Source organism: Gopherus evgoodei, chromosome 8 (genome assembly GCF_007399415.2).
Source record: "Gopherus evgoodei ecotype Sinaloan lineage chromosome 8, rGopEvg1_v1.p, whole genome shotgun sequence".
In the NCBI taxonomy this organism is placed as follows: Eukaryota; Metazoa; Chordata; order Testudines; family Testudinidae; genus Gopherus; species Gopherus evgoodei.
In genome coordinates this window covers 74,471,310-74,495,509 of record NC_044329.1, presented here as the reverse complement: position 1 = coordinate 74,495,509, position 24,200 = coordinate 74,471,310, and the positions used below count along the sequence as shown (strand labels likewise).

The following is a 24,200-nucleotide window of genomic DNA, read 5'->3' as shown; positions in this document are numbered from 1 at the left end:
AACAAGATCTAGGTATAGCTTTCTTTAAGGAGGATTTATGTAAGGAATTACATTAATGGATGCCAGGGAATTCAAAATGTCCCTAATAGGGCTGTCAATTAATCACAGTTAACTCAGGCGATTAACTCAAAACAAATTAACTCGATTAAAAAATTAATTGCGATTAATCCCAGTTTTAATTGCACTGTTAAACAATAATAGAATACCAATTGAAATTTTTGGATGTTGTTCTATATTTTGATTTCAATTACAAAATAGAATACAAAATGTACAGTGCTCACTATTGTTTTTGGTAACAAATATTTGCACTGAAAAAAAAAAAGACAAAAGAAATTGTGTTTTTCAATTCACTTCATACAAGTACTGTAGTGAAATCTCTTCATCGTGGAAGTGCAATTTACAAATGAAGATTTTTTTTTTTTTTTGCTACATAACTGCCAGGGGCGGCTCTAGGCCCCAGCACACCTAGCGCGTGCTTGGGGCGGCATGCTGCGGGGGGCGCTCTGCCGGTTGCCGGGAAGGTGGCAGGCAGGGTGCCTTCGGCAGCACGCCTGCGGAGGGTCCGCTGGTCCCACGGCTCCACCGAAGGCGCGGGACCAGCGGACCCTCTGCAGGCACGCCTGCGAGAGGTCCACTGGAGCTGCGGGACCAGCAGACCCTCCGCAGGCATGCCTGCAGAAGGTCCACTGAAGGTGCGGGACTGGCGAGCGGCAGAGCGCCTACCGTGGCATGACGCCGTGCTTGGGGTGACAAAATGTCTAGAGCTGCCCCTGATAACTGCACTCAAATACAAAACAAGGTTAAACTTTAGAGCCTACAAATCCACTCAGTCCTTCTTCTTGTTCAGCCAATTGCTAAGACAAACAAGTGTATTTACATTTACGGGAGATAATGCTGCCCACTTATTTACATCACCTGAAAGTGAACATAGGCATTTGTATAGCACTTTAGCTTGGTAGTTGTCCTTCATCAACTTTACATTTATCATCAGTGATAATGCCAGCGGGGCTTCTAAGTGTTATATGGTATAAGAGATGCCATGCACTATTCCTGGGGTATTACATTTATTTAAAAACAGTGATATGTAAAACCAACCAATGCCTCTTTTAGTCAGAGTCCCATTGGAATGGAATAGGGGCACTGTCTGTTCTAAGACAACTGTCCCATGCCTGCTCTCCTGAGAAAGTGCTGCCATATGTGATTTTGCAAACTGTACTTAATTTGAAAACAAGATTGAGGAGGCAGGGAGGAATGGCATTACTGCTATTTTCAAATTAATTTGAAAGCTATTTTATTACAACTACAAGAAAAAACAAATAAATGAAACTTTACTATTTTTAAACAGACAAACAAAAATAAAACTATAAGACTATACAGGTTATATAGACCAAATCACCTCCTCCCCCCCGCCCCGCCCCGACTATACATTTTATTGAAAATTGATATTCTTTAGCATTTGAAGTTATTCTAAATTTCCTTTTAATGAATTCTACTTAGGAATAGCATTTTTTTCCCCCAAGAAGAAAGAACCTCAGAATATGATGGTCAAGACACAGCAGGGATGACTACAAAATTGCTAAAATGGAAGTAATACTGGAAAACATTTTTGATACAAAAAGACGCAAATATCAAGTTTTAGGGAGACCTATGCCATGATTCAGGAAGCGATCCCTACAAATACATGAAAGCACTTATGTGTTTAAGGCACAGGCGTAAGATATTAAAATTGTACTTCTTTACTATTTAATATGACTTCTCATACTGGAATGATTTATTCTGGACATTTTCATAGGGTCTTAAAGGAACACTTGTCAACTTTAAAAAACCCCCCACACTTGTGATTTCTCTCTCTTTTGTTTTAAAGCCTCCTATTTTTGCCAACACCACCAAACATAACTGAAAGATGAGAAATAATTTCTCTATTTTTTTCTGTTTCTTTACTCCGTACATTTCACAATGTATAGTGAGTTCATTACTATATCAGTGTACCTCTGTATCGATTTTTTACACAGCAGCAAGGGAGAAAACACATTTATCTTTCTTCCCACTCTCACCCCCTTCTCCTCAAAAGGAAAACAGGGTGATAAAACCATGAAAAAAAAAAAGGTGGCTTCTGGGGGCTGGCATACTACTTTGAACTATCCAACTCAATGTTCGAAAAGGACGAGATTTCAACAGTGCCCATTTAAAGAACTGAGTTGATTGAATTTTCCACACACTTATTTTCAATTTAGTGTGGTATATATGTGTATAGATATATACACACACACACACACACACACACACACACACACACACACACAGCCGTTCCTCTAATATTACTGTATAAGGACACCTATGATATCTAATGATCCAGGAAGATCCTATTCTACATATACTGAAATTCTCAAACTAAAGTTATCACACGAATTGTTTGAAATGGAAAATCTAAAGGAAAAAAAACTCCAAATCAGAAGCTGTAATCATGAAAGGTATTTTTATAAATTGTCTACTTTCATAACACCTTTCTCTGAGCCAAATTCTGGAGAAGCAGAAAGGAAGCAGCTGAAAGAACATTAGAAACAGACAAAGATGCTATATGCATTCAGAAAATTGTCGAAGATAAGGGATTAGAAAGTTGCTCTGAGATTGTTAAGAGTTTTTTTGTGACAGTTTTGGCTGGAGAAGCAAGGTAGATAAGCTTCTGTCATGTCCCTGAGAGGGCTTTTGTGGCTGTGAACTTACAGGAATTGAACGACTCAGGTATCGTGCCGGAGAAGCAGTTAACCCCATAAAGGAGGGTTGGTAGATGCTGCAGTTGTCATCTGTCCCGGTGCCATGAGAAATGGCATGACTGTTGAGGTTGGTGCCATTATTGCTGCTTCTGTTGTACAGGTTGTTGTTCAGCTCATGGGAATTTCTGGTAGGCAGCTGCAAGCTGCCATTCAAATGACTGGAGATATGGTTTACAGAAAAACCTGTCCTAGAGGATGACGACATCATTTTGCTCTCTGTATCATCTGAAGCGGCATACAGGTTCCCTAGAGAACTGCCTAGCCTGGAGTTTACGGAAACGCTGAGTGGAAAACGTGGGAAAAATACATGCAATGTATATATATGTGAAGATTTCACACACAAGACATTTAAAACATTAGGGGAAAATGATAAGGAATATTCTGACACACAAACACTGATAGCACACAGCTTCGTTTTCTCTCTGAAATAATGAAAAAAACAAGTTCTATACAAATTACACATCAAAAGTAGTAATATAAGACAAGATAAAGGAGCCAAAAAGCTATTTCATAAATATCCTGAGAGTAAAAAATAGGATGCCTTTAGTTTACTAAAGCACTTGGGCTAACAGAACATCTCATTTCATCTTAACGAATGAATATTCATTATGGCCAGAGGTTATGCAAAATCCACGAACCATCGTGGGTTTCATTTAACATTCTACGTAATTCAGAATAGCAGAAATCTCTAAGCTATTACCTAATGGCAACAAATGAAAAATTCATAATAAGGGCATATGATCTCCCACTTAGTATTTTATTGAGAGGAACAGAATTTTATAGATATTAACATTTTGGGAGTGTTTCCCACTAATTTATATTCAATCTCAGACATAAGTGACAAATGTATAAAGCAAGAAAAATGGCCGATTTCACAATTTGTCATGTGACTTTAAAGAAAGTGACATAAGCCTCCCTTAAACTACCCCAAAAGCCACATAAGGACAAGAAAATGTACCTTTTTAAATTAGATCCTAAGGACGTAGGGCTTCTGCTTATTCTATTTGCAAATGGTGAAACAGCTGCTGCCACCTTGGAGGACTTCAGAGGAGACATGAACCCTTGTGTAGTACTTGAACTATTCAATCTGAAAAAGTACAAAGCTTTAATGGGGAGCAAGATTATATTACTCAAATGTGAATATTAGAAATAATAAATTGTTTTAAACATCTGAGCCAAGATTTTAAGAAGTGGGTGTCAAAAGTTAGGCTTCTAAATCCATATTTAGGCACTTAAGTAGGTGGCCAGATTTTTCAAAAGTGCTAAGCACTCAGCAGTTCTCATTCACATCAGTTTTGAAAAATCCCAATTTTTTTTTTTTTAAATCTTTACTCTGATTTGCTCCTATTTATGCATTTTTGCTAATAAACCCTGGGTATGTTTAAAGAACCAGAATGAAGATAATTTTACATATTAAAAGATCACATCAGTTTGTTAGTCATAGCCATTGAGTTTTTCCTCAATGTATCAAGTCACTTACTTGTTTAAAGGCTCCGAGAGCATGCTAAAATATTGAAGTTGCAATTGCCAATTTTAGATTGAACATCTGCAGCTGATAGGAACAAATATGAGCTTTAAATTCTGCTCTTCATTCTTGTGTTTTAGGGGTTGGTCATGTGAGATGCTGTGCATCCTCGCTTCTAAATTATGTCAAAAAGTACTCAGCCCCTATTCTTTTCTAGGATTGGGCTTTTAATAACTAAGTAATGTATGACTTAACAGAAATATGGTGCGGTAGGTTTCTCAGAAATATTTTTGGCTAAGTCCTAAAATCTAGTATCAGAGGGGTAGCCGTGTTAGTCTGGATCTGTAAAAGCAGCAAAGAATCCTGTGGCAACTTATAGACTAACAGACGTTTTGGAGCATGAGCTTTCGTGGGTGAATACCCACTTCTTCAGATGCAAAGTCTAGTGGCAATGTTATATCCTCTCACTCCCATAGCTGGCATATCAATGTTCAGCTCTTGGGGAAAGAGAGTGCTTTGTGTTCTTAAAAGGTTCCAGCTGAAATAGCATGGTGGTAATGGTCTTGGGTGGGAGCTCCTCTAAGTGCCTGCCAAGGAGTTTGAGGAAAATGAAAGTAAATAAGGGAAATGGAGATCAGACCCCTGAAAAACCATGTCTCTTAAAATCACATTGGAGATAATTGTAGCCAATATATTCTTTTGATTACTAAATACTTTCCCCTAGAAGGTAGATAAATAGTACTATCTTAGATACCAGGTGACAGGCACAATGGAAATAACCAACTGCTGGAGATGATGATTCAAATGTATCTTTTTATATGTAGTACCATTTCTAAGATGGTTCTTAATATTAACACCACTTTTCATGCTAAATTGTATTATCTTTAATGAGGCACAAGGTTTGCAGAAATGTTTAACTCTGATCCATGTCACAAGTGAAGTAGTGTCCTTCTAGTCTCTAAAGTACATTTATCAGTTTCATAAAGTTACTACACATTTTACACAACAGGCAGACTTTATTCAGGAAAGGCCCAGTTATAAGACTAAAAAAGTTTTATTCCACCGTTACTAGAAGACTAGCTGTGCTAATTAACCAATTGTTGTCTGTCCCTTGAATGGGTGCTTAAAATAGATTTTAATATCATCAGAAGTCTGACAAATTGCTATTAATGAAACTGATAAGACAAAGTACTAAAACGTTAAAGAGTAGAAGAGCAGACATTTTTTAAAAATGAAATTTAAATGCACTAAAAATTTTATCACAAGTTTAACTAAGTAAATAAATACCTGAAAGATTGTGATATTGATCTGGTGTGCAATTTCATATCTTCCAGCCTAAAGTAATTAAAGCAGCCTGTCACACAAAAAATAATGAAAGCATAGACTCATAGACTCTAGGACTGGAAGGGACCTCGAGAGGTCATCGAGTCCAGTCCCCTGCCCTCATGGCAGGACCAATAGGCAATAGGCATAGTTTCAATCTTTTAATAAATATAAGAACAAAGACTCTGACTTGGGCAATGTTATTATTTGTGTGCCGCATACATAAAGTAGAAAATGCTTCATATAAATTGTGAGATGCATCATAAAAATATATATATTTTTTAAACTGCACTCCTGAAACATTATTTTTCAACTACAACCATCAAACCTACACTCAGCTGCCATCTCCTGTCATACAGTACCTGCTTCATAAATGCATAAGAAAATTCTGTTATAAAAAGACAACTACGTAGATATTTATATGGTCGTCCTCTTCCTCATAGTATATGAACTAAAGGATAGAAGTAAAACCTCTATTCCTTCTTCTTTAAGGGTAGCTTGAAAATAGGTTAGAAGACTGGAAGTCTTTGGTAAGCTTACTGTGGAAAAAAGTTACGTGAAAAATGAAGTTTGCATTTACTTCTGAATGTGGGGAGTACTATTCATGATGTCTTCAGTTTTAAAAGCCTTTTATTCGAAACTGCACAATATATTTAAATACAGACTTTAGCATCAAATTTTCTGCTTAGATAATGTTTTACAATTATATCTAAAAATAAGAAATTTTTCAGCAGAAGGGGGAAAATATAAAAGAAAATCAAAAGCATGAAAAAAGGACCCAAATATTAAACATTATTTTTATGTGCAGTTACTAAGCAATAGCAAAGCATTTTGACTTGAACTGTTTGTAATTAAGATTACATTTGAAATGGCATTTCATTTAACTGCTGTCCTTAAAAACTTTCATTTAGTTATTGTTTTACAAGATGGAACTCCAAACTCAATATGAGAAATACAGATAAATAATTTAAAATTGGAACCAAATATACTGTTAAATTATTTTCACAGCAATGTAAACTTTTATATGGTGAATAAGTGGACGTTTATAATATGACAACAATTGATACTTTAGATTTTGAGTTGCATTTTTCAAATTTTTAGTTGGTGCCTGATGGTACAAGGTTATTTTAGTAAACAGCAGCAAAGAAATGAAATACAGACATGGAAAGGAACAGAACAATATTATATTCAGTTCTGTCTTAGAATTCTTCTAGCATAACTAATTAAGGATCACATGTAATAAAAAAATCTCTTTACTGCTGCAGTAGCAGAGAGAATAATTCTCTCTTTTGGAATGCAAGTTTTATTTTAAATTAAATATCCTTGTTTGAAAATACTACCCTCTTTAAAGTTTCTCCAGTTCTGCATCTCATATAGCCTTTAGGACTCCCACCATTTTTATCTGCTTTAACTGTCCTCATATCAGGAAGCAACCCTACTCACTTGCTGAGGGACAATACATGGCACATGATGCTAACAGCAACCCCTGGGGAGTTGTGGCAGAGAAACACAAATCATCTTTCCACGGTTGAAAGGTTACTACCTCCCAGTTCATAACAGGAGACGGGGAACTGAAATCCATTTTCTACTTTGTGTCTGCAGAGAACTTCCATTAGATTACTCCCCTTTAGCTAAAATGAGTTCCTCTTTCTTGAAATGTGGGCACTGGCCTTTTACTTGGCTTAATTACAATGCTGTATGCCATGGTTCCCAAACTTGTTCTGCTGCTTCTGCAGGGAAAGCCTCTGGCGGGCCGGGCTGGTTTGTGTACCTGCGGCATCCGCAGGTTCGTCCAATCGCGGCTCCCACTGGCTGCTGTTCACTGCTCCAGGCCAATGGGAGCTCCAGGCCTGGAGCAGCGAACCATGACCACTGGGAGCCACGATAGGCCGAACCTGCAGACACGGCAGGTAAGCAAACCGGCCTGGTCCGCCCCGGCCCACCAGGGGCTTTCCCTGCAGAAGCAGAGGAACAAGTTTGGGAACCACTGCAGTATGCACATGTTAAACTGCATCAGTAAGTTGTTACAGTTATGAAAGTTTTTACACCACAAAGCAGTATCTGGCTACCACAAATGCAGTCCAGATAAATGGCAACAATATCAGTCGCTAACGTTAACCAATCTTGAAGGGCAGCATGAACAAACTTGACAAACACCTAAGTCTGAAGAATCTTTGAAGAAGAAAGCTCAAGATTGTGCAAACTATTTGTGATAGAAAGCAGTGAACTTTAAAGCCAATAACAAACCTGTATAAATTTAACATTTATAGTGGGTAGAAAGTGGTGTGGTAGTATGGCGGACTAAGCACAGGAGTAGGGGCTAGAAACTTGAGTACTAATTATTATTTATTGTTTGTTGTTTAGTGTAATACCATAGCACCTAGAGACTCTTAATACCAGCTCTAAAACTAACCACTTCTGTAGTCTTAGGAGAGTCATTTAGCCTCTCAGTTCCAGATTCCACATTTGAGTGCCAACCTAACTCACTAAAAAATTGGCAGTATTAAAGTTTGTAAAGTGATCTAAAAATGAAAAGGTCTACATATCATAACTTTTAAGTGTCAGAATTATAAAACAAAGAAACAGACGAGCATATGCTTTCCATAAAGAATTAGTACACACTGAATTTAATAATATAAAAAGTTAGGAGAGGATTACCTAAGAGCACCAGTTGTAGCAGATCGCGGCTGTCTCTGACTTTTTAAGGCACGAAGTTTATCTCCCTGTGTCATGCCATTCTTAGATTCCAACTCTGCATTGTCTTCAAAGTCATTCTAAAACAAAGGAAGATGCACACTAATAAAAATACAAAATCTTTAGTACAATAATTTAATTTCAGTGCCTGAAAGATTACTTCTGCTTTGCAAAGACTACAATTTAAGGGTCAGATAGTGCAATTATAAACAAACTAGGGAAATACAACCTAGACAGAGCTACTATTAGGTGAGTGCATAACTGTTTGGAAAATCATTCCCAGAGAGTAGTTACCATTGGCTCTGAGTCAAACTGCAAGGGCCTATTGAGTGGGGTGCCGCAGGTATCAGTTCTGGATCAAGTTCTGTTCAATATCTTCATAAATGATTTAGATAATGGCATGGATAGTACATTTATCAAGTTTGTAGATTATACCAAGCTGGGAGGGGTTGCAAGTGGTTTGGAGGATAGGATTAAAATTCAAAATTGTCTGGACAAATTTGAGAAAATGTTTGAAGTACATAGGATGAAACTCAATAAGGACAAATGCAAAGTACTCCACTTAGTAAGGAACAATCAAGTGGAAATGGGAAATGACTGCCTAGGAAGGAATACTGCAGAAAGGGATCGGGGGGGTCATAGTGGATCACGAGCTAAATATGAGTCAACAGTATAACATCGTTACAAAAAAAGCAAACATCATTCTGGGATGTATTAGCAGGAGTGTTGTAAGACAGACAAAAAGCAATTCTTCCTCTCTACTCCATGCTGATTAGGCCTCAACTGGAGTATTGTGTCCAGTTCTGGGTGCCACATTTCAGGAAAGATGTGGATAAATTGGAGAAAGTCCAGAGAAGAGCAATAAAAATGGTTAAAATGTCTAGAAAACATGACCTATAAGGGAAGATTTAAAAAACTGAGTTTGTTTAGTCTAGAGAAGAAAAGACTGAGAGGGGACATGATAACAGTTTTCAAGTACATAAAAGATTGTTACAAGGAGGAGGGAGAAAAATTGTTCTCCTTAGGATAGGACAAGAAGCAGTGGGCTTAAATTGCAGCAAGGGTGGTTTAACTGGACATTAGGAAAAACTTCCTGTCAGAATGATTAAGCACTGGAATAAATTGCCTAGGGAGATTGTGGAATCTCCATCATTGGGTATTTTTAAGACCAGGTTGGACAAACACCTGTCAAAGATGGTCTAGATAATACTTAGTCCTGCCATTAGTGCAGGGGACTGGCCTAGACGACCTCTCAAGGTCCCTTCCAGTCCTATGATTCGAGTCAGTGAATATAGGTACACTGCTACTAATTTCAATGGGGCACTATGTAAGCACACATCCACATGGATGTATTTATAGGATGTAGCCTTAACTATGTACTGAGTCGAAACCCAGGAAACCTAATTCAGACCTCTACTATCAGGATAACAAAAGCTTCTCCTTATTCTTACTATGCACTTTGACTTAAGATCAAGAGTAGAGCCTTCAGATTAACACCAAGTAAAAGAAATGAATAAATTCTTGTGCTGTGGATTATGAGGCAAGTGACTGAAAAGATTAATTCCTCTAGTAATGGAGTGTGAGAAGTGAGGAAAAAAAGAAACTTACAAGATCTTTAGAGCAATTCAGTTTTGAAAGGGTTCAGCTCTGCTATTAAAAACAGTATAAGGAAAAACACAAGAATAAAAAGAGAATAATATTCTAATTTAGGAATGTTTCCCACTGTTTATCAGCAGGATTAAAAAAGCATTTTGAACTCCAAGTACTTTAAAACATTCATTGCCTCAAAAAAATTAAACTAAGACAAGTGTTTCTCAAAAGTCTGCTCCAGGTTATTAAGACAAAAGGAATATTCAAGTGAATACCAAAATGTGCTGTACTACAAAATAGAGCACATTTTAAAAATATTTTAGTATTGGATCATTTACCAATAAAAAAGTGTTAAGAAAGCACTCAATAGCTGTGTACAATAGTAAATTCATAGCAGATGTAGGATTTGATTGTGCCCCAATGAATCAAAGGAGTTTTGCCATTGACTTCAACGGGAGCAGGATCACATCCATACTGAGGAATTTAAAAGATTATCTTCCACTGAACTTTGAATTTAATAAAAAAAAGTAGTACAAGTTAGGGCATTTCAGACTCAAGCTCCTCTGTATAGCTTGGGTTATGTATTTCCCACAAAATAAAAAATAGGATACAAAAAAGCTTTTGGTAAATAGCATAATAGGAAAAGCAAGGTAAGTAAAGACTCAAGTGCCTTAAGCTACAATTTTAATAGGCAAAAATATGGAAATTTCACACTATAATAATGAGGTGACATTAAACTAAACAAGAGACGAAAAAGTGTGGATGGTTCCAAGTTCCCAGAGAGTTTGCTCTATTCTAAAGTTGTGGCAGAAACCATCAATAATTATGATTTTCAAAAGAACTTGGTAACAGCAGTCATACAAACAGCATATGTCCAGCTTCACCACAGATTAATGCCTCTTCTAACTGTTCTCTGATACAATCTTGGAATATGGCTCATGAAGAATACCAGACCTACCATGGGATCTTCCATTTAAATTGGACTGACTGTATTATGCTGAATCGCTACTTAGACACAGTTTCCATTTTTAATGGCCCTCAGCCAGAAAAATGCATGGCTTTTGAAGCAATTTTAATCTAACACTGCAAGAATTCTTATAAATATTTATGATGGGGAGAAGGAGTGGGGAAAGGATGGGGAATCTAAATTACCTGATCTTATACTTCAGTAATTTAACTCCTTAAAATACAGTAAAAAAGCAACTTAATTATGTACTATCATAACCAAGTTTTTACAGAAACTTAAACCAATTTACATTACAGAAAGAACAGCATCCCCAAAATAAATTCTCTTTATTGTTTAAAAATAACTCTTACAACTGAAAAATATCCAAATAGATTTGTTTTTCTAATTTAATACAGAAGTTAAAATTCCTTCCACCCAAAACACTACCTACATAATTTGATTTAGAATTTTATTTTATTATTACATCAAAATTAAAAATCTCTGGGGAAAAAAAGGTTGAAAATGGAAAACTGTAAAACAAATCTGGCTGAGCAAAGCAGGAATCAATACTCCTTCTATAATTATTTCAATAAAGAAATATTTACAGCAAGGAAATACTGAAGAACTTTAACTATTCTGTGGAAAACGCAGGTGATTGGGTTAATGCTTTGGTGTCTAAGATCCAATCTACCTGATTTCTAACCAAGTGTGGGCTCTACGCCTGTCCCGCATGCTCCAGCTGCCATAGATTACTGGGGTCATTGATTGGTTACTACCTGCCAGGACTAGGGAGAAAAAAATGGAGGGATTTGTTTCTGCCCATTTGCTGGCTGGTAGTCATTTTTGCTTTGTTTCAACGCCACCCTTCCCACCTTACATGACATGGTATACCTCTTATGATGCTGAGGGCTATGCTGATCACCAAATTTTATTTGAGGTCTGGAAGAGATGTTTCCCACATAGCAAAAATTTCACCTTCCATCCAACATCCCAGAGTCTGGTTTACATTATACTTGTTAGAATTCTGGTGGATTCCAGTACTGTGACTGGGTTAAGAAAAAGACCCAATGCCAGGTCCCAGTAACCCAATGGGCTACTTGGGTACAGGCCCCAAACATCACACTGCGAGGCAGTATGCCTGCTTCCATGTCTCACGCAGCGTGGGGCTTCCCATCTCTCAGCTTTCCTACCTCCAGCATGGATGAGGGAAATGGGTTGAGGCTCTGGTTTCATGCCAGGGTCCCTGGGCAGGCCTGAAGGTATAAAGGGGGCTTTGCCATAATCTCCATCTTCAGGTTTGTAAAACCCAGGGTCACTAGTGCCTAGTTAAATTTGACTCTGGAACAGCCCAGCTGGATATTTCAAGAAGTGCTTCCTCATTGGTTAATAGTTTAATAAAGCTGTGACCTCTGCATGTAACCATACTCTGGCGTGTGTGTCTCATTGCGTCCATATCTGCATCAATTAAGATGAGCTAGTAAAGAAACTGGCAAAGATTTTTTTTCTGAAAAAAATTGTAAACATATCTGTTAAAAGTGAATGTCTACAACATATGCAAACAAAATCTGAGACAATCATAAGCTCTTCCCATTTCTAGATCTGTATTCTTTAACTGGATGAAGTCACAACCATCAGAAACAAACAAAGTGCTGGAAGTTAGCAAAGATGAAAAATTGCAATGGGGACAGTATTTTACCAATTTTTTCATTTTAATTATGTGATCAATTAGCATATGAACTCTGTAACAAAACTCCAATACACAAATAGTTAGAGAGTTTAAATTATGAACTTGCCAAGATGGTTGATCAAAGGCCTGTGTGAACAAGTAAGTCCTGAAACTACTCCCAAAAGGACAGCAAACACTGGCTCTAGGGAACTAGAAGAAGGAATGAATTCCTCCAGCAAAAAAAGCCCTCAATTAAGAATGGTCTGACAACAACATGATAGTTGTCAGTTAGCAGACTACAACATCAACCCAGTAGACCCTAAAAGCTGCAGCAGAAAGCAAGAAGTGCACTCTCCGAGAAAACTTAGACGTTTAGAATCTTCACAGATCCTAAGCAACAAACTGAATTACAATTGGACACAAATAGTTGCCAGAACAGAATACAGAATATATCATTGTTGTATACTCAGAGTGACCCATTCTCAAAAGACAAAAAGGACATCAGGAGAGCTGACAGTTTCTGAAAGAGACAATGTTAAAGGTGCAGCAGCAAACTATCCTGATACAAAGGAAAAACAGGAAGAATAGCAAGATCGGGAGCAATGTAATGACCTGAAAAATCAAAAAGGAATCCTACAAAAAGTGGAAACGGATAAATTGCAGAGGAGTACAAATGAATAGCACAAGCACGTAGGGACAAAATGATTTAAACCTAGTAAGGGACATAAAAGGCAAGGAAAAGAGGTTCTATATATATATATATATATTAAGAGCAAGAGAAATATGAGGGAAAATGTAAGTCCTCTGCTTAGCTCGAAGGAGAGCTAATAACTGATGACATCAAGAAGACAGACGTTTAATGCCTATTTTTCTACCCTAAGGATAGCTGACCAAAGAGAAAAGTCTCCATAACTCTGTGTACTTTTTGTGATTCTCATCACAAAGGCGATTCACTTACACTTCTTGCTAAGTACTTAAAAATCAGCCAGTGGAGATGAGAACTGCAGCTACCCAAGTGATTGGGGGAGACAATGTAGCAAAAAGCTCTATAGGGACAACCTAGGACATAGGATAAATCTAGAATTACTGGTATATTGAAACCAGAACAAATTCTAGGTTTCAACAGAACTGGCTGGAAAACCAGGATGACTGAATCAATGGAGTTGCCAAAGAGTCACACAAGGCATGTCATTTCCCATTTCAGTGGGTAGCGGCCAGGGTTTGGTTATTTTGTTTAGCTCTTTTTCTTTCCTCAAAATACTAACTATTAGGTAGCTACCATATTCTTTCAGCCAACATATTTACCAATATAGCTAGTCTCATCCTGTCCTATCAAGATGCTAACCTTGAATTTACTTTTTGAAACAGATAACAAATAAGCTTTAAGTTTTACTTTTGTATTGTGCATCATAAATGTTCATGTTGCCCAAACATTTTTTTCTCAGAATCTACATTCATTTTAAATTCTACTTTTTCCAATCACTGATGGCTGTTTTATCATTTTGGCTGTTTTCTGCTCTTCTTTTTCATTATTATTAGTACACACTGAGGACATTCTTCATTCTTTTTATTTTTACTGTCTTCATTTAATATGTATATGTTTAAAAGGATTTATTTTCTTCTTGCATTCATATGTGATTTTTAAAACAGGCACTATATTATGGGAAAACACACTAAAATTGGGTATAGTTCATTATTAAAAGTTATGGCTCTCTCTGTTGGTGTATGATTCTTCCAGTGAATGCTTACCTCCACACACTGATCCAAGTTTTGTACTTTACTAAAACTCCCACTGATTGAAAGATCATCCAAGCCAGAAATAATTTTTTTCACAGTTCCATCATCAGCTGATCGTTGTTTCTGTTTGGATCGGCAGAAGTCTCCTTGGATCCACAATGCTGCTTGCTTCCTGTTTAATATTAAACCAAAACCAATCAGTATCAACCACAAATTTACATGCAGACAACCAGTGAGAGAAACATGCCAAACCATCAACTGAGAATATTTTTCCTTTTATATAGCCTCATAAATACATCGTATAATAAATGGATCATCTCTTCTTCGATGGTAAATAAAAAAAAAAAGTCAGAACAGATATGAATCCCTGTATGGTTTTTTGCATCAAATATATATTTTCCAGTGTCCCTTGCTCCAAAATACTTTAGGATTTTGTTTAAAAGAAGCTTACCTGAATCAGAAAAAAACAACATACTGCAGAATTCAGTCATTTTGGAACGATATGTTAAAGCCACACACACAATACATGACAACGGGGTGTTGTGTGTGATATTATTGGCAAGTTTGGGAGATGTGGATTAATCATAAGTAGCAAAACCATAGCTGAGTTATGCAGGAGATTGGGGGAAGTACAGTACTAAGGTAAAGAGAACCAAGCTGCAGGAAGGGGTAGATAATTTTTAGATGCATGGGAGAAAAAAATAGTAGCATTTATTCACTGTGACACCCATTTATGGGATGGGTGAGCTTACAAACTGGAGACAGATTAAACTGGAAGTTCTTTAGGACAAAAACTGTTTTTGTTGTGCGTATGCACAAACGCCTAGCACAGTTTGCAGCCTATACACACTACTATGTTTCATATTAGTAGTAATAATGGACAGTAGAGAGATGAGAGAATTTTCAGTAACACAATTCTGTTCGGAATGTCTCTCCTTATTCACAACAAATGGGTAACGCCTCTCTCCTGTGGAATTTGAAGGCAGTCTAACAAGACACAAAGACTAAGCTCCATGGTTCAACTCAGGCTTCCAGAAGAGTTTCCCCAAAGCTACAGAAACACTCCAGGATCTGAATATTAGCATTAAGACAACAACTTAAAATGTAATTGCCTGTTAATATAATTTTTAGAAAAAATATTCACTTTGTTACAAATTGTGTTTTAGTCATTTAGCAGACTTCCAAGGTGGTCGAATGAAGATGGAAGCTCTTATGAAAGAAAATGATCAGGTAAGAAATTTCTCATACTGCTGTATAGGTTCTCCCCTCATTCATAACAAATGGGAAGTAGTGAACAATGAATGATTCACAGAAGTGTTGAGGGCAGGTATGGGGTAGATAAGCAAGACTGTTTATAGTAGAATAAGCAAAAATTAAACTCCCAATATAAAGCGAAAGCTCTGTAATTTAAGGAACTATTTGGGAACACAGTAGCAACTTCCTATCAAAGGATGCCTCCTGCAGAGGAATGGAAACCTTTGACTTTCTTCCTCAGGTAAGGATCAGACACTTTCTTCCCATAAAAATGCTTGAGATATATCTTTAAAGCTCTAGGAATGCCTATTTGTGCCAAAGAAGTGCTGAGAACTGGAACAAATTCATATGAGAGCTATTTCCCAGGAACTGTGGTAAGAGGATTCTACCTTGGGCAGAAAGGTTTCTGGAACGATAAGATTAATCTTTTTTCCATGACAAAAGGAGTATGGATTCTTATGATGGCAACTAGAAAGGCCACCTACAGGCTTGTCTAATCTGTTATTGTTTAATCTCAACATCAGTTGGAGACTGCAATATACCTGCATAAAGAATGCTGGTTGGGCTGTTACCTACTTTTTTCTGGTGAGACCAACTATCATGGGGAAACTCTAGCGTGTCTGATGTGGTAAACTGTGTGACTGTTAAATCTGTGTAACAAACATCTACAGGCTGGTTCCAGTTGCTCTGGGCACTGTAAAAATATAACAGAGACCATCCCTGCCCCAAAGAAATTGTTTGTCCTCATACCAGAAACTGAATTTGACAAGACCAATGCTTTTTCCTAGTTGAGTTCTGTCTTGAGTTCAAAATGTATCAATAAGGTTAATGGAGAACTGCTGAACTACACTTTTCCTTCAATACCCAGGCTGCTAATGGTGAGTGGTCCAGGTCTGGACAAAGGAGATCCTTGCTTTAAGAGGTCTGGTCTTTCGTTGCACATGCAATGGAGGTTCTTTGGCTGCCTAGCAAGTCCAAACAACTGCTTATTAGGCAAGTGGTGGTCCAGAAGAAGGAGACTTCATCTCTCTATGTTTAAAAATAGCAGATTCTTCTCTGCCTTCGGCATTATTTCCATTACCTCAGAAAAGGTTTGACCTCTGGTTATTCACTGATTTCGGAAGGGATTCAGGTTTCAGGGTGCAAGCTAATCTCTAACCCACAGAAGGGTAGACAAAACTTCCTCTGCGGGAAAGTTATTCCACAAAACCCATTATAGGGTTTGATGCACCTTCTTCTGAAGCAGCTCTGGCTACTGTCAGACAGAACACTGGACTCAGTGTACCATCGTGGTCAACCTTGTATGGGTATTCTTATATTTTTTGCTCAGCATGCAATTGATAGAGCTGTCAAAATGAAGTAAAATTATGCGGTAGACTGAGATTTTGGAAATTTGTATAGCAGAGGGTCAGAGCTGGAGAGAGAGCTGGATGCTTCCCTTTTTCGAAGTGATGGGTCATGACCCCAGGATCATTTAAACTTTCACATACGCTCCCCATTTGGTGTGGCTTGTTTCCACAATGAGCATGCAAACAGAGTCAAAACTGGGTTGGCTTTCGGCATACTGTCTGCATTTACCTGCCTAAAAGGGGACATTCAGATATATACCTTGAATGGTGCTAATTTTTGTATTGCATACAAGTGGTTCCATGCTCTCAAAAGGACTTTTTGGAGGAACATTCTGTGAAGTCCTTTTCAGGGAATGATATCAATGCATAGTGCTAGCAATCCTACCTGTTAGAGATAAGTTTTAGATTTTTGCAAATCTTTACAATGGTGGTAAAATTATTCTTTGTAACTACTGGTTTTGGAGCCACTGCGCTTGCCATACATGACTTCAAAACTCAGAAAAAGTGCAAAAAAAGGATAGTCTGCATGCTGCTACAAGGATCTGATTAGAATGTGAACCTGAAAACTTTCACACTGAAAGCAAAGATCCTACTCCTAGACAACAAACCATTTGCTTGCCACCAAACAGATGTTCCTTACTAAGTATAGGGAATATTTTTGGCCTGAAGGGCTACAATTTAGGCTTTGAAATTTCTATGCAGTCTTCCTCACTCTTATGGTTTATGGGATTTTTGGATGTAAGTCCTCTTTCTGAGGGTGTGACATCTTTTAAATGGTGGGGCTACTGCTCTGCCAATGTTAGACTCCTAAAACTTATGCAATTTCTAATTTTTTGTAATAACATTTTGGCTAAAACCAAATGTTAAACTTAAAGTCCCCATTTGGATATTACAATGTCTTCAAAGATGGTACATGTGGAAAACCCTGTACCGAATTATGATTGAAGGGGGAAATAGATATTTTATTATAATTAATACTGACAAATGCCTTGATTGTGGGAATAATCTGTTAGAAAGACCAAGGAGCCTGAAAGGACACCTGTTTGCTTCCCCAGGGTGGCCAGCAGACATGAGTACTTCAGAAGAAACCTAGTACCAATCAAGGCTTTACTCAGAAAAACAGGAGCCGGTTTGAACATGGGAAGGGATTTATCTCTTACGTCCCTGTAATCCCATGATGGTGTAGCTGCATATGGAACATGCCTCTGCTGTAGATACAGATTACCTAAAGTGCTTCTTCTAATCTAATGTGGAGCCAGCTTATGAAGATGGGGAGGGACTGCGAGACACCTCTTGCTACTCTTCAGATTGATTCCCTTTCCCCTGTCAAAGTGAGGGTCTGCAGGCAGTAAACAAGAAACTGGCACAATTTTTATTCCACTGCTGTCTGAAATCTGAGACCCTGGGAGAGTCAGGGTTCATGGGCTAAAAGCTAGAAAGGCACAATACCTATTATGTTGCAGCCTCAGGTAGGGCTTCACAGGAGCAACAGGCTTTTTCTGCATGCCTACAGATGCTGCAGTGAAGATGGGACGAATACCAAGCACAGTGAAGGAATTTTACAGAGAACAGAAAAGTCCCAGCAAACTCTACATCTGGGTGTAAAGGCAAAGAAGAATGGGTATAAACCCTGATATTTATTCCACTTGCTCATTAACAAAATGAAATGATGCCTTACAAGGACTACGCTTGCTTTTCTATTTTTGGATCTGAAGCCTCTGGGATTTGCAAGATTTATTCCTGAGCAGGCTGGGAGTGTTCTCCTCTCCTTGGAAAACCTCATGCTCAATGAGCCTTCCCACAGCAGAGTTGTGGTTTGGGGGTTGAAGAGGGAGAGAGGAGAGGGCATGCCAATCTGATTCAAAGCATATACCCTGGCAGAGTGAGGGTCAGTGTCTTGTAGAAGCAGGGCATGGCTCATCCTGTGAGGCTCCTGAAAAAATACCTTATAAATATAGCATCTCTTAGACTTAGCTCAATGAGTGCAGGGTTTCTTTGCTACTGTGGTGGGGGCAGAGGGAGCTTGCTAAGAGGTGCTGCTGCACTGAAGGAACCAGAGGAGTAGAGCATCAATGCTCCAGTGATCCTTCAGCTCAGGAGAAGCGAGTGGGAGGAGCTAGAAGCTGAAATGAAGTGGCTACTGCATGAAAATGAATAAAAGTTAAAGTTATGAAAAAAAACTCAACTGCCAATTTCTTCTGCTCCCAGAGTTGAATGGTGGAGCTTAGTTGCTGGAACCTCCAGCAACAACACTGAATTGCGTCTAAAAACTGTACAGGTCAGAGAGATTACCCATTAGTGATGAATGAAGACAGAAGCTGTGCAGCAGAAATTTACTTGTTCTTTACAAGATCTGGAAATCTATTATAAAGTGTGGCTGTAAGTGGAAGGACTGTTCTGCTAGCTAGGGAAGAAAATCATGCTTCAAACAGTTCTGCCTCTGTTCTCTTCCCAGATCTTTATAAATAAAATGCAAAACAACAAAAAAAAGCAACTAGTCTCACCACCCACCAGGGTCTTGTCTTAGCCCTTGTCTCTAGGGCTTCAAAGTCTTTACAGCCCTTCTTCACAGCCTTCCCCAGCCAGCTCCTGCTCCCTGTAGGTGTCCCCTGTCTCAAGCCTTCTGCCTGACAGGTGTACAGTGCCACCTTCCAGTACCTTTCCAGCCCCAGGTCTCTGCTTACAGGGCCCAAGCACTGTAACAAGCTTATTGAGATGCAAGCATGTGCCCTGTTACAGTGATATTCTTTACTCTCTTCATTCAAAGTACGTTACATATAAAGCAGAGGTTGGAACACACTATTTTTAGTGCTGTCCACTAACTCTAAATTTTGAAAGCAAACTTACATATCCTAATAAAAGCAGTGGTATAGATCATTCGAAAGATCACTCCTCTCACCAATATAATACACTGTGGCACAGAGTATGGTAAACAGTTTTCACAAAAATACTATCAAGTTGATTTTGTTGACTCTTTGCTGCTCTGAAAAGCAGTGGCAAACAGAAGCAATGCATTTCCTCCTACCTACTCCATTTTCCTCAAAGAAATTAAACAGATTTTTATTTTAAACATGAAAACCATTACCTAAAACCCAAAGATGAGTGGCCATCACAAAAGCATATGCAAAAGTGAACTGGAAACCTTTCATTTCTCATAACCATATATTCCTTTGTATAAGCTTAAAAGATGAATATAGCATAGCAATAAAGTCAGTGGTCAAGATAGGTCTATATCAATACAATTTAAAATAATTCCAAACAATATGATTTTATAGGACTGTGGCAGAAAAGAATGAAAGCTTGGTTGACTGGTTTAGCATGAGGAATTTGTACCCTCCTGACAGATGCACTGAATACATGCTTTATTACCACACATAGTAAATATTCGCGTGTTTGCCAGCATGTGTGAACTAATTTCCTGAGGTGATCTCTCTCTTTTGGCTCCAAATAACCATAAATGTGGGAGCGTAACACATACATCTCTCTATGAATAAATCTTTTTAGCTCCAATTTAGTTTTTAACAGGAACAATAATCTATTTCTCAGATCTTCTCTAGTAGCCTTCTTTTCCCATTAGAAGTATAAGATAATATAGCTCCTGTTAAGGTGAAAAAAAGTGTGACAACTGCAGCAATAAATCAAAAAAAGATTGGATAATCTGCATGCATTGCCTCAGAGAAAAGCTCCCGCTGGGAGGTCAGATAATCAGTAAATACAGCAGGATTAGGTAGTTGAAAAAGTGTTCCTACACAGAGCGAGGAAAGTCAATATCCAGTATACTTAAAAGAATGATCTGAGATTATACAGCTGCTGATATCAACCAAGTTAACTCAGAAGAACATGATGGGAATTTTAAAAACAAAACCAGTCAATACAGGAGATGGAGCTGTAGCGTAAACACACTCTTTTGGCCAAAGAGGAATATTGCCATTGCTCCAACAAGTAGAACAGAAACAGAGATCATGTTGTTCATGAACGTTAACATCATTTATAAGAGGGCCTCCTTCAGGATTTGTTTTTATATAGAAACACAAATATATAAACCCTTAGTTAGATAGAGAGAGAGTGTGTGTGTGTGTTCGTTCGTGTTTGTTCTAGTGCTCACGTTTAGGAAGATAAACTTTCCAGATAAGAACAATGTGCAAATCAATGCAGAATTGTAACGGCCCGAAGTCGTAACTCTTAAGACAAGCATGAGTTGCTCCATTTATCTTTGTGTGTTGTTCACTCTGCACACTAAGGATATTTAAAATATCAAAACTGTTACCTATTTCACTGTTTCACATTTTAACAAAAGCACAATCCCAAACCACCTTCTACATTTTCCCAGGTGTCAAAAGCCTTAACTGTATCCAGGTAGTAACACCTTGAGCTCTGTTCTAACAACTTCTACAATTAAGTTTTGTGTTACCAATACAAAAACCTACAGCACAAAAACCTGAAAAAATGTAGAGGAAGATTAAAAAATATTAACTGTATTTGTTGTGTTACTCATTTTTATAATTCCATTTTAAAACTTCCCTGGGTTTTACAGGAAAATTTGCAATTTGCCACACTGGAGTGCGGCTGAACACAGAGTCATGTCATAGCATGTAGGTCCAATTGAGTGAATACTAATACTCTGAGTAACAGGCTAATTTGAGACTATGTTGTATTTACATTTGTTGAAATAAATGTTAGTTTAGCACAATCTGTGAAAACACATACAAAGCCCCAGGGAGAGGGCCCCTGCCCAGAGGGAGCTGCTGAATATAGGCTAGGCTGTTGTTCCCTTTGAGGTGGAGGGAACGATGAAAGCACCTTTGGCCCTAACTAAATCAAGGCATGAGTGAGATGTACAGAGTGGAGGAGGCAGATGGAGTGGCTGGTGCATGCCAGGAAGTAGTGAATTCAATGCTTTCACTTATTTCTCCAGACAACCCTCTGTCCTATTGCCAGGAGAAAGCTGACAGTCGCGGGCATCAGCCTAGATTGGCACCTCCACAGGACTCATTGACTATGTTTGTTAAATTATTATATATAAAATTATTTTTACATAAAAGGTATTATCAGTCAGACACTAAATATATGGGTTTGTGACCCAAATCCAGGCATTGGTACCAAACTTAAGGTAAAGATGATAAAGTAACATATTTCTTTTTCTCAGGTCAAAATCTCAATCTGCCACAGCTCTAGGCTTTATTTGAACCCGAATACATCAAAGATGCTTTGGACATTGCTAAGCAACACTACACCCAAGCATTTTTTAAGCACTTTGGCCATCACTGTTCTATTATCCTTTAGAAGCTTCTGAAACAAGACATGTATGTGCTTTAAAGTTTCTTATTTCCATTTTATAATCTATCTTGATGAAGTTAATTATTTCTCAAACAATACACTTACAATACTCCAGAACAATACATTTCTCAAACAATACTAAAAAGGTATGAATCCTCAATTCACAGTTTTGGCGCAGGTTTCACTTGTGTGACCTTGGACTAGTCATTTTTTAATCTCTGTGCATAGGTGCTGATTCCGTGGGTGCTCCAGGGCTGGAGCACTCTCAGAAAAATTAATAGTGGGTGGGCTCCTCCCCCCCTTCTTCCCTCCCTCCCCTCCCAGTGTCTCCCGCCAATCAGCTCCTCCCCCTAACCCCCTTAGCGCCTCCTGCCTACCCCGATCAACTGTTTGGTGGTGGTGTGTGTGGGAGGCAGGAAGAAGTAGAGGAGGGGGAGGGCCTGGGCAACGCATGCCCTGGACGCCAGGGAGTGGAAGGGGTGGGGGTCCAGGAGCAGAGGGGGCAGGACCAGCCAGCCCCTTCTGGTCGCTGGGATGCTGCTTTGCAGTGTAGCGGGCTGGCGTTGGTGGCTGCATGAGCAAGTCTGCTCAGCCTGACTGGTAAGGCGGCTTTTGCTCCCTGCCTGGGCTTGGGTGCCAGGAACCGGGGACGAGTGAGCCAGAGCTCCCCTAGTACGGGGAGATTTTGGCAAACCAGTAAAGTGCCTGAAACCACTATGGCTTATTGTTAAAAGCAGCCTATTCAGCAGTCTCAGGGCTTGGCTACATTTGCAGCTGTAGAGCGCTTTGGGTTAAACCAGCCTTCGCAGAGCGCACTAGGGAAAGCGCTGCAGTCTGTCCACACTGACAGCTGCAAGCGCACTGGCATGGCCAAATTTGCGGCATTTGCAGCAGCACTGGGAGCGGTGGATTATGGGCAGCTATCCCAGTGTTCAAGTGGCTGCAACGTGCTTTTCAAATGAGGGGGTTGGGGTGGAGTGTATTGTTTATATGTGGGGGGGGAGAGAGTGTGTCAGCATGCTATCTTGTAAGTTCAGATCCCTCTAGCCCCCCTGCCTCTCACTCACTCACTCAGCAAACGTTTGCTTTACCCCATTGCAGATAAGCAGCTGCTGTCTGAAACAGAGCTCTGAAAAGGCACTTCTGCATTCCTCAGCTGATTTCACAACAAAGAGGAGAAGCCATTTGACTTAAGGAGATTATGGGACGTTTCCGGAGGTCAATCAGTGCGCTGTAATGTAAGTCCTCATTCACACGGGCCCTGAGGCGTCTCAGCCAATAAGCAAAGCTCTTATCCCTCTTGTGGAGGTGTAGTACCAGGAGCGCTCTAGCCAGGGAGTCAGAGCGCTCTATGAGCCTTGCCAGTGTGGACAAGGAGTAAGGTAGAGCACTCTGGGAGGCTTTATTGTGGTATAAAGTGCCAGTGTAGCCAAGCCCTCAGCTTGACCAAGGCAGGAGGGGAGGGGGTTTGGGTGCCACAGAATGGGCAGCTTGACCCCACGTCCTTCCCGATAAGAATTGTGTTGAAGTTGCTGATGCATGCATTTTAAAAGAGCAGGATGTGCCCCAGGAATGTCTATTACAGTCTCAAGGCTGCAAACTCTGGAAAAACCCACACCTGGTTAATCAATAATCAGAAGAAACCTCTTGTTTGACCATTGAAACTGCTTATTTAACAAGTTTTCTTTAAGGGACATGTCATTCTATTAGTAATGTATAAATAAGGGGAAAAAGTTTGATACACAGTAGTTGGACTCTTTTTGGACTCTCCCTCCGGATACATCTTGTGGTCCCCACCAGCAGACGGAATTTGGCCACCAGAAACCTGCCGCTGTGTCACTCGAGAGCCACACTCAGCCCTGGTAATTGTCAAGGGTTGGGGGTGTTTTACTAATCTGTTGCGGACGTGTGTAAGTGCGTGAGACTAAGTAAAGTTTAACCTTAAGTGAAAGCGTTCTTGTGTTGTTCTGTTTGTGCCAGTCATCTATCAATCAGTCGGATGGCCGTGTCTCCCGATTTATTTTCTGACACCACCTCGCACAGAGTAAAAATTACCAAGAGCTTTGGGTTGAAAGAACCCTGGGTAACACCCTCTCTCTGGCACATTTCCAGCTCGCTCATCCAT

At 39.0% G+C, this 24,200-nt stretch overlaps 1 protein-coding gene across 3 annotated transcripts in view; it reads right to left on the bottom strand.

Moving 5' to 3' along the window:
• Nucleotides 1–24,200, bottom strand: part of CDC14A (cell division cycle 14A) — a 117,934-nt gene that overhangs the window by 18,091 nt on the left and 75,643 nt on the right. For 2 of the 3 annotated variants that reach the window (XM_030571798.1, XM_030571797.1), the window contains exons 11-15: nt 14,208–14,367; nt 8,221–8,336; nt 5,527–5,574; nt 3,733–3,861; nt 2,725–3,055 (exon numbers count right to left, since the gene is read on the bottom strand). In XM_030571798.1, the coding sequence (XP_030427658.1) occupies nt 2,725–3,055; nt 3,733–3,861; nt 5,527–5,574; nt 8,221–8,336; nt 14,208–14,367 (784 nt within the window). The remainder of the gene's footprint in view (nt 1–2,724; nt 3,056–3,732; nt 3,862–5,526; nt 5,575–8,220; nt 8,337–14,207; nt 14,368–24,200) is intronic. The other variant, XM_030571799.1, reaches the window with a different exon arrangement.